The following is a 13,560-nucleotide window of genomic DNA, read 5'->3' as shown; positions in this document are numbered from 1 at the left end:
GATTCTCCCACTGCTGATGATCCATTGACTTTAATTCCTGGGGCTGGGACCGAGGGGAGCAGCAGAGCAGAGAGAGCTCCTCCAACGCATTCCTCAGCGCTGGGAAGGACACAAAACCACCCGAGTCAGGAGTTCAGGTTTAACCTCCGACTTCCTCATTTCCTGAGGAAGAACCTGGTGCAATTAACTTCTTTCCAGACTTTGGTTTGAACTATAAATAGATCCCAGGGGGAACCAAGGGCTGGGGCACAGCAGCACAAATGCCACAGAGCATTTCTTGCTGGGGATAATTGCAAACCCTTTGGCTATTGATGCCCTTTGGAGTATTTCCCCTCTCACCCTCGCTTAACTTATTCTCTGCAGCTCCACCAGGGAAATCTGGAGGGTTTTGCCCACCCTGGAGTCCTCTGGAATGTAATGAAATCATTTGGCCTCTTCCAACAGACTCCTGGCTTGATTTTGAATGCTGAGAGGGGGATTAATGAGACACACGTGGAATTAGGGCAACACACAGGAAAGCAAATCATCCTTCTCCTCTCATCCTCCTAAAAAACAAGGATGAGATTCAGTGTTGCCTCTATTCCTTGCACCAAGGTCAATGGGAATTTTTGATCAGGCAATGATCAGTTAGGTCTTGGATGTGTATGAGACTGATTTTATTAATTCATTTCCTTATCAGGAATTATCATTTTAATCAGGAGAGAGAAGTCTTTACTTTGCCAACTCAGATCACATTTCCCTCGGGAGAAGCTTCTTCTCAATCATACTGATATTTTCTTTCAGCTCAAAGATGACTTTAAGAAACGGCCAAGAAATAAAAATGCTGGATTAAAATCTAAAAAAACCCGACCATGAGCAAAAACCCCCAACAAAAAACTTTATTAGAAAAAACTTCTGCAGAGCAGTTAACAATCCAATTCATCTATCATTTTACATAATAAATTTTACACTATGTCATAGTGGTGACATAATGAATAACTGCCAGCTGAAATATTTCCCGAGAAGCAAGAGAAAGGGAAGAAAATGTGTTTGAAAGGTAAGCAACAGCATTTCCATACCAAAATCTGCATCTAAATTTCCAAATGAAGCAGCAGGAATCTTGCACTACTTTTTCAGGAATGCTGCAGTCATCTGTGCTTGCTGATTTTGCAGAAAATTAATGCTTTTACGTGACACTTGAGGACCTGGTTTAGTGGTGCTGGGCAGATGGTTGGATTTGATGACCTTAGTGGTGATGTCCAAGCTTAACAGTTCTATGGTTCTATATACATTAGAAAAACATACTTTGGAAAGAAGTTAATTTCAAATTCTCTATTAGAAAACAGAAAACAGTGACCTTTACTTCCCCTGCTACCAAAGGGGTTTAAGCCTTAAAATATTAATTTGAACAAGTGTAGTGTGTAAATGTTTCCATTTCCCAACCGAATCCTTGGAGTGAAACATTCATACCCTAACCACATCCCTCTCCTGAGTTGAGCAGCTCAGTCAGGATGTGAATTCTATCCTGCAGCTCCATTTTGAACCCACTTTGTTGGAGATTTGGAGGTTTGGGGTGCTGAACTCAGAGCTATTCCTGTTGGGAGTGTTGCGGGAGCTGAACAAAGCCAACGAGTGCAAGAGGGCTCCTCTGGCCTTGGAGGTTTCTATGTTCTGCTCCTGGGAGATCTGAACACTTATCTGGTCCAGGCTGTTCCTCAGCCAGCTGCAGCTGAGGAGGTTTGTTATGGAACCACACCTGGCCAGGCTTTCTTCAAAAAACTGTTTGTAGAGCTCTGCCACTTTGGCTTCCATGTACTTGTTGAGGGTGGAGCTGGAAAGGGGCTCCTCGCTGAACATGATGCTCCTTTCCCCAGCTTCATCTCCAGGCAGGGACATCACCCTGGGCTTTTTGGGATGCTCACACAGAGGGGAGTGACCCAGGGGGATATCTGTGGAGAGCAGGACAGGGCCATCAGGAAGCTCATCACACACATGGTCCAGGACACAGCCCGAGTCACACGTGTGACCCCCCACTCGGTCCCCCCCAATCTGCAGGTCAGGGTAGTTCTGGTAAATGCTGCTGCATGGCCAGGATCTGTACAAATCCACCTGGTCTAGGTTCCCTCCTCTCCTGGGGATATGTACAGCTGGGGATGCAGTTCCTTTAACCAGCATTTCCTGATCTTTTGCAGGCTCCTTTTCTATGGAGCCCCATCGAGGGCTGCTCCTGGGTTCCACTCTGCTACTTCTGGCAGAGAGCTCCTCCTGCTTCTCACATCCATCAGCAAAGCCTTTAATTTTTGGGATGTCTACAAGTTTCTGTCTCCAGATTCCCTCTTTAGCCTTTTGGGATGCAGGAGATTTGCAAGGCTTATCTTGATGACAGCTTTCTTTATAGATGAGCCTCGCTAGGATGCCTTCTGCCAGCATGGTGACAAGTGTGAGCAGCAGGGATCATCAGAGTTCCATGGAGCCGTGGGACTGAAAGACAGGCAGAATGCAACAACAACTAGTATTCAACAACTATTCTATAATAATAATAGTAATAATAATAATAATATTGTTAACAAGGTCCATGGGATGCTGAATGCTAGGTGCCTTGAAGGACATGGGTAACCACCTCCTTACCCTGATCTGTAGGAACTCAGGGTACCCAGCTCCTTCCCTGCTGATAAATTTTGGTTTGTTGCTTTGAAAATGCCCATGTGGAGCTAAAATATGGCAATCTTGGAAACACTGGTCTCCTCCAAATAAAGTGAGTGGTTCCTGCATTCTGGAACAAAGTATAAAGGGGGGGAAAAAAAAGCACAAAAATCCCAACTTACCAAGCTCAGTCAGGTCCGAGGTGGATTTCCCTGAGCCCAGAGCTCTCCTGCTACAGCTGCTGGGAGAGGGCAGATGGTTACATACTCTTTCCACACTGCTGTCTGTGCAGAAAAAGTCTGACGCACTCATGAGGCAATGCCCTGGGTTTTTCTCCTCATAAAACAGAAGTGATCCCGCAGGGAAAGGGCGCGGTTTTTGAACACAGCATGAGGGCTGAGTCTAAAAGAGGATGTTTGAAAATGAATTGAGATGTTTCTGACCACAGTGCGATGCTGGAGAGCTGCTGACTGCCAGAACAGGGCACAGGGAAGGAGCAGAGGGTCAGGGCTGAACCAAGCAGAGCGAAATCGGAACCAAATTCCACCAACACTTCCATCGGCAGGAGCTCAGTGCTGCTCAGCAATTTGTGGACTTACACCACTTCCCCTTTGGCAACATGCTGCTGAATTTAGAGTCTTGTGATTTGCCACTGATGGGAAAGAAGTTGGCAACTTCCTTTCATCCGGATTTTGAGGAAACACCCCAAGCCTGTAAAATGGAAACAGGGCAATGTGCCAATCTGAAAGCAGCAACCAGTGGACAGCTCTGCACAATTGTGTTGTTCATCGACCAAACCCACTCTTTTGGGGCTCAAAAATTACCTCTGGCATGTCCCAGGTGCCCCCATGGCGGTTTTAGGTGTCCTATTCAAGCTGAAGCCAATTTCTACACCCCTCTGCACAAGATCCAGCCCGCAGACAGTCTGAAGAGTTTTCTGTTGACGCCTTTCGTAAATTTCCTTTTCCTCAGAAGATAAAAACACCCAATAAATCAGAAGCTGAATCTCATCCAAGTACTGAATGAAAGATTCTAGAAAGACACTGTTTAATGATAGGAGTAAGATACAAATGATCATCCAGTGCCACCCCCTGCCATGGCAGGAACATCTCCCACTGTCCCAGGTTGCTCCAAGCCCTGTCCAACCTGGCCTTGGACACTTCCAGGGATCCAGAGGCAGCCACAGCTTCTCTGGGAACCTGTGCCAGTGCCTCACCACCTTCACAGGGAAGAATTTCTTCCTAATATCTAATCTAACCCTGCCCCCTGTCAGTGGGAAGTCATGTTGTGCCTTAGAAATTAGGTTTGGAGTAATTTTGGCCCTACAGGTTCAATGAGTTCTCTAAAATTACCTCTCTTCTCTCCTTTTCACTGGTATTTCACAGAGACTTCCGTTTTTATGAAGGCAAAATGAAAGCTATTTTCATTCCCACCGAATTTATATAAAACTCATTGTATTATTATTTGATATAAAAGTCATTTCATATTTCATAATATTTGAAGCTGTTCAGAATTACTGATTTTTAATCACCTTACATGGGCAATTTCTGCACAGAAGGTGTGGCTGGGACTCTAGCAGAGTCACTGCCCGCAGTCCTGGGGGACAGGAACCAGGGTGGATCAAATTTCAAGTAGTTTTAAACCTCGCCAAGCTTGTAATTAGTGCCAGCTGCAGCTGGAATTTTTGTGCAGCTGTTTCAACAAAACACAAAAGTAACGGAGAGAGGGGAAGAAACCAAGTAAGATAATTTGCCTGGAGTGGTTAAAAGCAAGTCAACTTCCATTTCATACCCAGCAAACTGATCTGTGGAAGGTGTGGAATGAGATGAGCTTTAAAGTCCATTCCAACCCAAACCATCCTGGGATTCTGGTGTTAAATGCACCAATATCCAAGGAAATCAATGCATGATTTCAATGAAATCTTACCAAAAAGAAATTCCATTATATCTGCAAACATAAAATCAGAATGAGAACTGAAGTTATTTCAGAAGTGGAGCACAGTCTGCAGTGAGGACAAGCAGCAAGGCAAGGATGTCAGAATTTAGAGCTGAACGTATACTGAAAAAGAGTAAAAAATTACTCGCATAGTAACATTCATATATGGAAAAAGTAAATACTACCATACTCAATGACATTTTATGAACTATGGCTGCATGCAAACCAAGTCCCTACTTTCGGCACAGGCTGCGTACTTTGCACGCAAACGAACATGCAATAGATATCAACGGGATTAAAAGGCTTTACGTTGGGGTTTTTTCCTAAGCACAGCGGTTGCGAGCACTTTATTTTGCATTCCAGGGGAGATTTCACTGGAGCACCCAAACACCACCCCCTCTTTCCAAAGGCTCCCCTCACACACTGGACACCGCCCCGCCCTCCCCAGCTTAAGTAGGGGGTGGGTGTGGTTTAACTATGACTGACAGCTTTACTGTCCAATAGAGAGGCGGGGAGGCCCTCTCGGACGCTGATTGGTTGCTGGTTGCCGCGGTAACGGCGCTCGGCGGTGCTGCAGGCCGGGCGCCATTGCGGCCCTCAGAGCGGCCGGGCGGGAGAGGGGAGAGGTTCGTGTGTGTGATCCGCTTGGCTTCCTATAAACGCTAAATAACCTGCCCCGCGTGCCGGGGAAACGCTCGGGAAGGAACTGCAGCCAGATGGCAGTTATAGTGCTGCTGATGTTGTATTCATGATGTGCTGGTTTCCTTTTATTTGAGGAGTTTGAAATACTTAGCGAATCTATGTTCAATAAACCAACCTGTGAGAGAAGGAATTACTATAAGCAATTACAGTATATAGGAGTTACCATTTGCTATCTTGTGTATGTGTATAAATATACATATAAAATACACATAATGAATTATTATATATTACTATTATAGTATATACAGGGCCAATTCTGTTACTTCATTAATACAACACATGTATTTTGTGCTAAATATATGTATTTTGCATACTCAGTACTCACTACTGTGCTCACCTGTAGCAATCCTGCAATTTCTATTTCATCACCTTAAATTTTAGAAACCTTTTGCACTTCCAAAAGGTTGCCATGCAGTCCAAAATTTTTCATAATAAACTTTAAAACTGTCATAATGAACCTTTCAATCTAAAACATTCCACCAAGATCACATGATGTGGGTAAGTCACAGAATATTTCTGCAGGAAACTCACTAAAAGGTAATTATTTGGGAATTATTTATTTGTTCCATAATAAGGATGTGAGCAACGTGGTGTAGGGAAAGTTGTCACACATTGTATGCACATGTGTAGCTTGGTTTACAAAGATTTTGGGAAACTATTTTTATTGAGCTTTACGTTAATGAATAACAACTGGATTTTTAAGGCTTTTTAATAAAACCAAGGAAAGCAGCGATTTTTCTGAGCTGTGCAAATGGAGGGGATACGGAGGGGAAGTAAATGGTATTGATTACCATTTAAAAATGGCATTCATGGCTCTTTTCCTGTTACAGAGCAGTTCTAAGACACTACAGAGGGACAAGTGTGAGGGACAAGCAATAATAATCCCCTTGAAACAGCACCCTGTGACTGACGGTGCTTGGCTGTGCTTTAGTTGTTCAGAAGTTGATCCTGTAAAAATTACAAACCACACCGAAAAGGATCAGGATATTGGTTTTCTCCAGAGGATTCCTGAAGTCTGGAATTTGGGCAAATCCCAGGGCAGGTCAGAGGCAGGAAATGTAGTTTCTGTAACTCCACAGATCTTCCAGGTGGTGCAAAACTTCAGCATGTGAAGCAGGAAGGAGGCACCTGCTGATCTACCAGGCAAACGGGGAAGGTAAAAGTTTTAGTTTAAAATTTATCCTGCACTGCCCTGTGGCAACAGAAATATGAAATATCACAGCTCCCTGCTGTGAGCAGCATAAAGCTAATTAATTACAGTTTGTAAATGAGCTGGGGAGGGGTGGGTGTGAGTGTGGGAGCAGCTGCTGCACCCCAGCTGCTTCTGACCTGTCCCTGCCCTGGGGAATGACTGCAACTGCAGGATAGTGAGGGAAATAACCCAAACCTTGACACACAGTTTTGGGTAGGTGTATCCTAAATTAAATCTCATTTGGTAATTAAATCCCATTAGCTGCAGCAGGTGAGAGATACAACCCAGCAGACTTTACACACAGCAGCAGTGGATCCATGATGTTCACTTGTATAAAAAAACCCTGAACTTTTTAAAAAGGAAGTATTTTCAACTTCTTTCAGCTTCAAAATTCAAACTGTGAACAAAACATGCAAACAGGTCATGGTGTGAGAAAGTGTTCTAAAACAACTTTATTGGAATGATACAGGAATGGTTAATATACAGGTTAAATCCTCAATGCCTGCTTTCTACAGAGGAAAAAAAAATAAGAAAGAAAAGAACCAATTCAGTTCTTGCACCCATGGAAACAGAAAACCAGCACAGAGGTAACAGATTCCTGGCACTCCTAAAATCATGCAAGAGATCTGCATCAAAAAACTCAAGTTTTACACACACAACAAAGAGATTTTGGGTATTTTCAGTTTGTGTCGGTGCCTTGTTCCCCGGACAAAGGAATAATTCAGCCTGGCTCACCAGAGCTGCCTTAGGAATGCTGATACAGTTTGAACGCTCCCATATGGTGGGGGGGGACAGACGAGGGGAGTGACTTTGCTTTTTTAAACTTGGCAATTTTTGTGACCGTTGAGACAGGGATTGACCTCGTTTCAGAATGTTTTGGGTCGCTGAACTGACAGAATTTGGCAGCAACTTTTAATTACAGCTTCTCCAAAATAATGGCTGTAATTCACCAAACTTGCACAGGAAACACAGCAAACTGGTGTGGATACAGAGACCTGTGTGTCAAATCCCACTTTCCTCACCACACTTCACTTCATATTCCTTCCCAAAAACTTGAGCAGGAATTTAGACACAGAGAAAAGATTAAGCCAATATTAAGAAAGAAAAATCACCTCGTTCAGAAAGATGAAATCATAGTGAACAAAGATCTGATGCTGGATTTAAAACACAACCAAACTTTGATCTTAAATTTCAAAGAATTTCAGTCATTCCTGACAAAAGCTGTTAATAAAAAAGCACAGCTTTGTGTGTTAATCTTTAAGGTAAGGCAGCACCCATCCATCCCTCTGCCTCGTGACACTGTGCTGCTGCTTTTGTAAGCACAAGCTTCCAACTGCTTCCCAGGCTTCCAAAATGATAAATCAGGAATTAAAATATGGCCAGGAATTACAGGCTCCCTCATGAGCACTGGGAGAACACACAGGTTAATATTGCACGTGGTAAATTCACCCTCACAAGACACTGAGAGATTTGCAATTCCTGTAACAGCTTTATGATATGGCAATAACAATGGAAATGAAGTTTTTAAACCTTAAAAAAGAAAGAAGTCTTGCTTAATTACAATAACTTTTGCTATTCAAACATTTATTTCCCCATTTGAAAAAATACTATATGAACCTAATGACTACTTGAACATGCAGTGAGATGTTTAATGCTCTAAGCACTGTGAACTGGTATTTTTGTAGAGAAATACATTAAAGGCTTTCACCCTTACACAGGTAAGGAAATGCCATTTCTGGCCATTTTGGCTTGTTTGCAACATTGAATCTTGCCCTAGATGTGTCATCGCTCGTGCTTAGGCAGCTGTGAGGGACCTGTGCCCATTGCCCACATCCCTTTTTGTCCAAAGAGCCCACACAGATCACTTCAATGAGAAATACATGGGGTTTGTGGGGGGTTTTATCACCTGTACAGTGTGTAACAATACAAACCTTAAATATCCATTCTACAGAAGACAAACACAACTTTCCAAAGTGACTACAATGGTTAAACTACGCGGTACCACCTACAAATTCATCTGAAACCAGGAAAGACACTGAAAAATTACTGTGTAACTCAGTAACATTTTTGAGGCAACTCAGGCACTAAATTAGTATCTGACGAGGTTTTAGATGCTGTTTTCCATAGTTTAAATAGTTGGATCTCTAGGTAAAACCCATCTGCATTTTTAGTACTAAAATAGTTTCTTTAAGTTTACACAAAATGGACGAATTGCCAGGACAGTTTAAACTAAATGTAACTCATTCATGTCTGATTGCTTCGGCTTCCACCAGAACCCACTCCTGCTCCCAACCCTGAAATTCCCATTTCAATCCCGTGTTCAATTTGTGTTACGGACAGTGAATGCTGCAAGCACCAATCAAATGTTAGAAATCACATCTACATTTCTTGAAGCAGAGACAGTTGGAGTATTTTATAAAAAGCTGTGGAAATTCCCTTTACAGACATTTAAGGCAGTTGAAATTCATGCTTGCTGCTTGGCCAGTGCTTCAGCTTCCTGAAACAGCAAAGAGAATTATATGTTAGTACTTTCTCAGTATGTTTCAGAAGGAACACTATAAAACAATAACCTGCATTTTTCAGTCTTCTTTCAGCCTTTGTAAGGTGATCACAAATGGGAACAGAATGACAACAGAAGAAATGCAACAGGAATTTCCTTTTGGTTTCTCTGAGTGTACTTTTGACTGCAGATTAATTTAATTACCTGCTAGCAGCACCATGACCTACAAGGAGATGAATGAGAGATGAATTCCCAGTGCCCTCAGTGCAGCACCTCAGTGGGGACAGCCTGGTTTATTTGAAAGGACAAAGTTCAACATCTGCCAAGATCTGATGGAGCCATTTGCTTTTGTGACTGCATAGAGATACTCAAGATAACAGGTTCAACATCATTGTTACTATGAGCCAGCATTGCTAAACAAACAAAACACGTGAGGATAAAGGACTAAGAGGGGAATTTCCAAGTCTGTAAGGTTTTTTTAAGAGAGGAGACACAGTGGGTGACCCCAGCCTGCAGGGCAGGAAGTCCCACGCACATCTCCCGTATCTTGGACGTGGTGGATCACTCTGGTTTTCCTGGCTAGCTGCCCTCATCCTGCCTTTGAACTCGGGGCGTGGGAAGAGCCTGGCTTGGAGCTGCCATGCTCCTGGCCCGTGCTCTGCTCTGCTGGCCTGTCACGGGTCAGAGAGCTGGGCTGGGATGTCACTGCACACCCACAGTCCTCGTGTGAGGACATCCCAGCCATCCACGGCACTAAAGGCAGGTGAACAATGAAAGGAAGATCAAACAGAGCTACAAAGGCTGGAAAAAAGCAGCATGTTTGATATTCTCTACGAGACAAGTGGTTCTTTGTATGGTAAGAAACAGGAGAAGGTTCCCTTGCCTTTGTAACAACTCCATTAACCAGCCCAGGGCACGGCAATGGTGATACCTCACTTTTTTTTTTTTGCAAGACAAAGTACTTCTCTTCAGAACAGGCAGTGGGAAGCTGGAGAGGATTCCTGGTATTTCATGCCCAGGAAGGTTGGTACACATAACCTGCTAACCTATTTTTCTTGGATGTCAAACTCCATTTCCTTGGGCGTAGTCCTGCAAGTTATCTGGGACAGGCTCAGCTTTCCAGGCATGACACTGTCCCTCTTTCATACTTTTCCTTACTTCTCCCTCAACACCCCTCACTGAGCATCCTCCCAGCTCTTAAATCCTTCATAAAAAAATAATTAAGCACAGCTTTTAACTCACAAAATCCTCTCCTTTTAAAATCCAAACATATTGCTTGAAGGAGGGATATTTAAGATCAGCCAGCCTTTCCCAGAGTTTGTAGATCCAAAGGACAAATCAAACTTCCAGAACTTAGAAAACAATTGCTTGGATTTTCTATGCTCACTTCTGAGCCATTCCTGTTGAGCATTAATATCAAACCTTTGTGTTCAGAGTCAAGTAACTTCTCAAATCTCTCCTGATGGCACTGAATGGAGGTTTTGTGCCAAGGCCACTCCCAGCCTCCTGCCATTTTCTGCAGATGCCATGCTATTCCCTACAGCATTATATCCAAGCTGCACACAGCTATGCTGGAAATGCCAATTTCAACACCTACAAATCCATGTACCCTCCTCAGCAGCAGGCAACCAACTTGACTGGACATCCTAATTGTGGGAGGAATTCCCAAAATCAGCCCCAGAGCAGGATGCAGGGGGTACAAGTGCACTTCTGCAAAGGTTATTTTTACCATCATCAGCCCAATGCAACATGGAAATTCAGCAGAGTACAACTGTGTTCTATCCCTCCTGTTTAAAATTCACTTTTTCCTTAGGTGAGGACAGAACTGGAGCATCCCTTAGGACACAATCAGAGCTCCTGACAGCCATGGTGGCTGCTCCTGCCAGCCGGCAGGTCTGGGAAGCAGCAACGTTCCCAACATTACCAAGACAGGTGACCTGATTTGTTATGGCAGCAGCTGCTCTCCGGTACCACTGCACTTCCCAGGGGAAAGGCACGAGCTTCCCGGCATCCCACAGTCTCAGGATTGCTTCCTCACTCCTTGGCTCCATGCTGCACACTCTGCTGAGCACTGCAGTGCAGATGTTCCAAGGAACTTCACCAGGACTGTGGCACTGTGTGCAGCTGGTCTGATGCTGGCAGTGGCTAATGCTGGGGTGCAGATCCCAGGCTTTGCTCTGTGCAAGGCAGTTTTTTCTCCTCACACCATTCCCACCAGTGGTGCTACTGCTGCAAATTTGGCTCCCAAAACTGCTTCAGACTGCCTCACAGCGTGCAGTGCTCACTGCTCATGGGTCACCATCCACCTTTAAAATTAGGTCTCTTAGTGATGTGCACAGCACGACCTTTGACTCGTACATGAGTAAAGCTGAAAGGGAACGGCATGTTTATCCATTGGAACAAGGAAGCTGGAAGTGACCTGGAGGATCCTGCTGCTGTCAAGTGAAACGTATAAAGCAGGCTTGTCTTATCCTATCAAAATCAAAAGGAGAATTCCAGCCCATTGCATCCGCAAAGCAGCAGCCCAGTTTGTAATTGGCAAAGGAAAATAAGCTTCAGATAACAAGCTGGAGGAAAAAATTACTCTGAAGTAAGACCATGTTATTTCAGAAACAGTGGCTCTGGTTTCAAGGGATTTTCTAGTAAGAAAAATCTCATCAAAATTTCACATGAATTAAATTATTTTACAGAACTGAAAACATTCTTTGATTTTGGGACAACTTTTTTCATCTAGATTTCTTATACATTCTTCATTGCAAATATTAACTACTCTTTTGAAGCTGCAGCCTGAGAGCCTCTGGAGACTGAGTATCTCCCGGGGAGATTGATGGGGACAACCACAGCACACATGCAGATCCTGCTGTGAGCAGAGAAAGAGGAGGTGTAAGGCACAGGCTGACTCACTGAAAGGAGGTGCTCACCTACCTTTGACCCAGGAGGTGCAGTCAAGCCCAGAAATGCGTACACAGCGTTGTTCTCCCGCGCCTCGAAGAAAGCATTGTAGTCCTTCACCATGGCAGGAGGGAGAGGAGATAACAAATACAGAGGAATGAATTGTCAGAAATAATCTCAGCTCATTTTGAGGCGTCACCCAGCCCACACCAAGCAAACTGCTTCCTGTGGCCGAATGCAAAATCCAGTGTCAGCTCAGGTATGTGGCATTAGCACTAACAGCACACAAACTGGTCTGGCTGGAAAGGGATAAGCTGGGAATTCATTCCATGTCCCAACAAGATGTTGTGAAATACTCCAGCCTTTCCCAGAGGGACAGGCTCCACAGCAAGGCAGGTGTCATTGGTCTGGTGTGGATGTCCCTCCTGCAGAAGCAGCTGAGCCTGGATGTTGTCATCAGAAACCCTGATGTTCCCAGATGTCACTCCTAGTTCCTGACAGAAATGGCAGCTGTGCAGCTGTGGACTCCAGCAGCTCTTAAACCTGTCAGAAGCTCAAGTGAAACCTTTACACTGACAATGCACCTTCCCTGTCACATTTCCCACTAAGGATTAGTCTGTGCAAGTGAAGACAATGGGGTGGCACAGTTCTCTTACAGTGCACTACAAATGCCCTAAACACACAGAGCCACTTCCCAGAAAAATTAAGGTAATAAATAAATAAATAAGAAGAAATACAGGTTGCCAAACCCCAACTACAGGAACCAGAAGTTTTGTGCAAGCTCACTGTTGTCTGAGTTACCACATAATTCTCTCACTCTGACTTCTGAACTCAGCAGGGATCAGTCCTGTGACTTTCCTGCTCTCCCTTTTCAACTGATGCACATTACCAGCCTTCTCCAGCTTTCCTGGGCAACATTTGGATGCAGGAATCCTATTTGGGAAGCCCAGGGCAGGCAGCAGCTCAGTCTCAGGCTGCAGTCAGGGAGAGCTGTTCAGGGCACGCTGCTCCGGATTCCTGACTGTCTGGGAGGCAAAAGCCTAAGGAACAGCAAGTGCTGTTTGAGAACAGCAGAGAGGGGCAGCTCTAAGGAGAGTCTGCTGCAGCTGGAACAGAACAAAGTACAGGGACCGGAAGATTCCAGCTGCCTGGACTTCAGGGATATTAAATTATTGCTCCATTTGCACACACGGCATTTGCGTGCTGGTTTGATAAAAATGTGTACAATTAGGGTAAATCCTCCCTGAAGCCTTTCTGTTGACAGGACTGGGGCTGCTTGATAACAAAGGAATTGTTTATCTTGCTGGTGCATGGTCCATGAGCCTGCTCCACAGCATCTCCCAGGACAGGAATTCCAGGGCCTGAGGAGCAGGGCTCATGCCAGCCTGCACAGCATCCCCAGTTCCAACCTCTCTGCTGTGCATGGGCCAGGAAAGCCAATTTGCTCTTTGCTCTGCCAGTTGTGCTGCATCAGATGGAACAAAGAGGGAACTTCACGCTCGAGAGGCATCAGATAAAAACAGAAAGAGGTTCAAATTCTGGGCACAGAATTAACTTTTACCTTCCCGAAAGCTGAACTGTAGCAACTCGAATTCAGCAACACAAACTGACCAAACTTCAAAAGGTCAAAGTGGCATCAACCAAGTTTTGGGGATGAAGTAAACCCAGAGAAAGAACCTTGTGACCTGCCCCTTCTAGGACAACTATTGATCCTTAC

At 44.4% G+C, this 13,560-nt stretch overlaps 2 protein-coding genes across 2 annotated transcripts in view; both read right to left on the bottom strand.

Annotated features, from left to right (window-relative positions):
• Positions 1-864: 864 nt before the first annotated feature.
• On the bottom strand, positions 865-2,944 carry LOC146437565 (TLR adapter interacting with SLC15A4 on the lysosome-like). The gene is made up of 2 exons (XM_085060677.1): positions 2,805-2,944; positions 865-2,460 (listed from the first exon to the last, which is right to left on the bottom strand). The coding sequence occupies exon 2, from the start codon at positions 2,407-2,409 to the stop codon at positions 1,486-1,488; it is 924 nt and encodes a 307-aa protein (XP_084916803.1). The 5' UTR covers positions 2,410-2,460; positions 2,805-2,944; the 3' UTR covers positions 865-1,485.
• Positions 2,945-6,875: 3,931 nt separating this feature from the next.
• Positions 6,876-13,560, bottom strand: part of SH3BGRL (SH3 domain binding glutamate rich protein like) — a 29,557-nt gene continuing 22,872 nt past the window's right edge. The window contains exons 3-4 of the mRNA XM_085060676.1: positions 11,877-11,957; positions 6,876-8,948 (exon numbers count right to left, since the gene is read on the bottom strand). Of these exons, the coding sequence (XP_084916802.1) occupies positions 8,916-8,948; positions 11,877-11,957 (114 nt within the window). The 3' untranslated portion in view covers positions 6,876-8,915. The remainder of the gene's footprint in view (positions 8,949-11,876; positions 11,958-13,560) is intronic.

The sequence above is a fragment of the Lichenostomus cassidix genome, chromosome 4A, assembly GCF_008360975.1.
Source record: "Lichenostomus cassidix isolate B80296 chromosome 4A, HeHo_3.0, whole genome shotgun sequence".
Classification (NCBI taxonomy): Eukaryota; Metazoa; Chordata; class Aves; order Passeriformes; family Meliphagidae; genus Lichenostomus; species Lichenostomus cassidix.
This window is presented reverse-complemented; position numbering and strand designations above follow the sequence as displayed.